At 32.6% G+C, this 2,899-nt stretch overlaps 1 protein-coding gene across 2 annotated transcripts; it reads left to right on the forward strand.

Moving 5' to 3' along the window:
- Positions 1-938: 938 nt before the first annotated feature.
- On the forward strand, positions 939-2,423 carry LOC149263427 (uncharacterized). Of its 2 annotated transcripts, none has more exons than XM_089387767.1 (5): positions 939-1,061; positions 1,220-1,313; positions 1,421-1,492; positions 1,583-1,793; positions 1,894-2,423. In XM_089387767.1, the coding sequence occupies exons 3-5, from the start codon at positions 1,436-1,438 to the stop codon at positions 1,983-1,985; spliced, it is 360 nt and encodes a 119-aa protein (XP_089243893.1). In that variant the 5' UTR covers positions 939-1,061; positions 1,220-1,313; positions 1,421-1,435; the 3' UTR covers positions 1,986-2,423. The 2 variants fall into 2 exon arrangements, with proteins under 2 accessions (XP_089243893.1, XP_089243896.1); XM_089387770.1 differs by having other exon boundaries at positions 1,460-1,492.
- The last annotated feature ends 476 nt before the right edge of the window (positions 2,424-2,899 follow it).

The following is a 2,899-nucleotide window of genomic DNA, read 5'->3' on the forward strand; positions in this document are numbered from 1 at the left end:
ACTTATTAATATTTGTTTTTAATAAATTAATAAATTAATATCACAGTTTAAATATTATTTTTTAAAAACTAGTAATATTTTTTTTTTAATAAATTAATTTAAATATTATTTTTCAAAAACTAGTCGTTTAATACAGCCGTTACATATCAATATTTTAATAAATTAATAAACTAATATCATAATTTAAATATTATTTTTCAAGAACTAGTAACATTTTGTTTTAATAAATTAATTTAAATATTATTTTCCAAAAACTAGCCGTTTAATATAGCAGTTACCTATTAATATTTTTAATAAATTAATGAAATAATATCATTATTTAAATATTTTTTTCAAAAACTCGCTGTTTAATATAATTGTTAAATATTAATATTTTAATAAATTAATAAACTAATATCATTATTTAAATATTATTTTTCAAAAAATAGCCGCTTAATATAGCCGTTACCTATTAATATTTTTAGTAAATTAATGAAATAATATCATCCAAAAACTAGCCGTTTAATATAGTTGTTACTTAATAATATTTGTTTTTAATATATTAATAGATTAATATTATAATTTAAAAACTATTGTTCAAATATAGTCATTACTTGAAATTATGTCTCTACATTGCTCTCTATTTAAGCCTTTGCCATGGTTTGCCTCTTCATCTGGTCCTGACGATGAACCACACTTGTTGGTTCAAAACACGTCGGCCAAAAAATTCTCTCATGTGATTTCTACCGAAAGACTTTGTTTAAAAAATTATATAAAATTATAGAAATGTTGTCATACATTGTTTTTTGATATATATATTAGATTCCAATACAATTGATTTATATCATGTTATGACTAAGCTCTTGTTACGCCGTAATGCATTTCCCTTTGGGAAGAACTCCCCTAGCTACCACTTTGTACCGTTTGGCACTGTCGATGTTGTGTTATACAATTGAAATGTTATCCACTATCGGATGAGTTTGTTAGGGTATGTTAGTTGCCGCGTTTCGAGTTAGTAAATCCGTGGTCTGATGAGTTTTGGTGGGATAGAAGAGAAGCGCTCTCAAATGGACTTCGAAGAGGTTTTTACATGTCATATGCGCTCTGTAGATTAGGGTTTCACTAGAGTATTTCATATTTCTAATTTGATTAAGGACCAATTATTTCTCACCAGATTGATTGGCACATCAAAACAATGACAACCGACTTATCGACTTTGTTTTCATTTTTTTTTTTCCAGGGAAATTTCAACCTCTTATGGGTGCTTTCTCACCATACTCTTGGCGTGCCTACTTACAGTGGAAACATCAGCCACACCACACAAGCTCTTACAGGTATATAAAGATAATCCTTCATGCTAAGTTGTTGGTCTTTTATATTTTCTTGTTATTGACAGTAACCTCTGAACCACTCGTTATTGACAATAATAGAAATTAATCAGGATTTTACTGTTGAAATGTTTCAATGTCTACCCTTTCAGCTCTGCCAGTCAGTCATGCAGGAGTTTTCCAAGGTAAATTCTACTCCATAGACTCGCTCCTGCTTTATTACTTGCAAATGTCGAAATGATAGTTTTCACTACCCCTCCTCTTTGCTGTGGCAGGAGCTAAGCTTTGATGGAAAATCTGGGTTCAAGCGTTTCAATGGGGCATCCATAGCTTGGTGTAACACTGTCGTTTCCTCCACAAGGAGTCTTCGTCGAGATTTTTCCCACTACTTTGTTAGCGTTTTCACCGTTACGTTTGTTCTAACTATGGGTTCCAGTTATTCTGTCGGCAGAGCAGAGCTCCCACCTTCTCAACCTTCCTTTCCAGGTATTCAATATTTGCATGGTTTACCCATCGAATTGTTATTACATTTTTGCAACAGTTGTTCATGGGTTTTTAAACTTATGTTATGCTTATTTGTGCGCAGGTAGGCAGGGCTCCTTTGTAGCGATTCTAGCTCGATTCTGGGCTTTCCCTCACCAAGTTCTCAACAACCTCTATTTCAACTTCATTTTTTAGGTGTTTTCCCTCATTCTCAGGTTCTTCCTTGATCGATTTTAGGCTTTCCCTCACCAAGTCCTTAAAAACCTCTATTTTCAACTTCGTTTTTTAGGTGTGTTTCCTCATTCTCAGGTTCTGCCTTGGCCCGATAGCTCCTCTGAGAGCATGTAGTTGCAACGATTTCTGGCCTTGTCTAATTGGTAGAATTACTGTGGTTACTGCAATACTTAAATGTGTTTTGGGGTGTCTTGGAAGTTTTGGTGCCGTTCTTGGCCTCTATGGGTTCCTATGAATACATTTAGCTTAACAATTTTTGAGATTCCTCCAGTAGGACTGTAATTATTCCTCTTTTAATTTTAAGTACGGTGGTTACCACTGCCTGCCTGCAAGGTTTAACTATATGCATGTGGATAACTTTAATGAAGTTATAATTTTTTGTAAGTTGTACCCCTTCTTTTCCATCAATTGTTCTCAATGTTATAAATACTTTGTTGTAATGGCCTGCACTATTTATCTAAATTATGTATATATTTCTATAGGGTTTACAACGCTCTTCTAAACAATTTTTTCATTATTTGTATTTTGCAATTATAAATTAAGTCTGTTAAGTTTTATTCTCATACCAATACTTGGTTACTATTCTATTTTGGACTTGAGGGACTTCCTTGGGCCGCTGGTCCACTAGCTCTGCCTAGGGCTAACCCTCTCGGCTGGGTTCTGCCTGGAGTCAAAAGATCATTTTTTATATTTGATCATATAGGATTTATGCTCTGAATTTGAATACAATGTTGGTTGTCTTTGTAACTGATTTTAAACAGTGGTTTTCTGAGTTATTCTATAGTTTGTGCGTGTGCTGTTATGATATATATAAATACTGGCACTTAATTTCCTATGCAACAATTTGTTTTATAGTAATTTATAAGGAATAATTC

The sequence above is a fragment of the Pinus tabuliformis genome, chromosome 6 (assembly GCF_031772625.1).
Source record: "Pinus tabuliformis cultivar Carrire ecotype Pingquan chromosome 6, CPIR1, whole genome shotgun sequence".
Taxonomy (NCBI): Eukaryota; Viridiplantae; Streptophyta; class Pinopsida; order Pinales; family Pinaceae; genus Pinus; species Pinus tabuliformis.

Coding starts and splice junctions, on each gene's coding strand:
- LOC149263427 (XM_089387767.1), top strand. CDS start 1,436: ATGTTTCAATGTCTACCCTTTCAGCTCTGCCAGTCAGTCATGCAGGAG. Junction 1,493..1,582: donor TCATGCAGGAGTTTTCCAAG/GTAAATTCTACT, acceptor TTGCTGTGGCAG/GAGCTAAGCTTTGATGGAAA. Junction 1,794..1,893: donor TTCTCAACCTTCCTTTCCAG/GTATTCAATATT, acceptor ATTTGTGCGCAG/GTAGGCAGGGCTCCTTTGTA.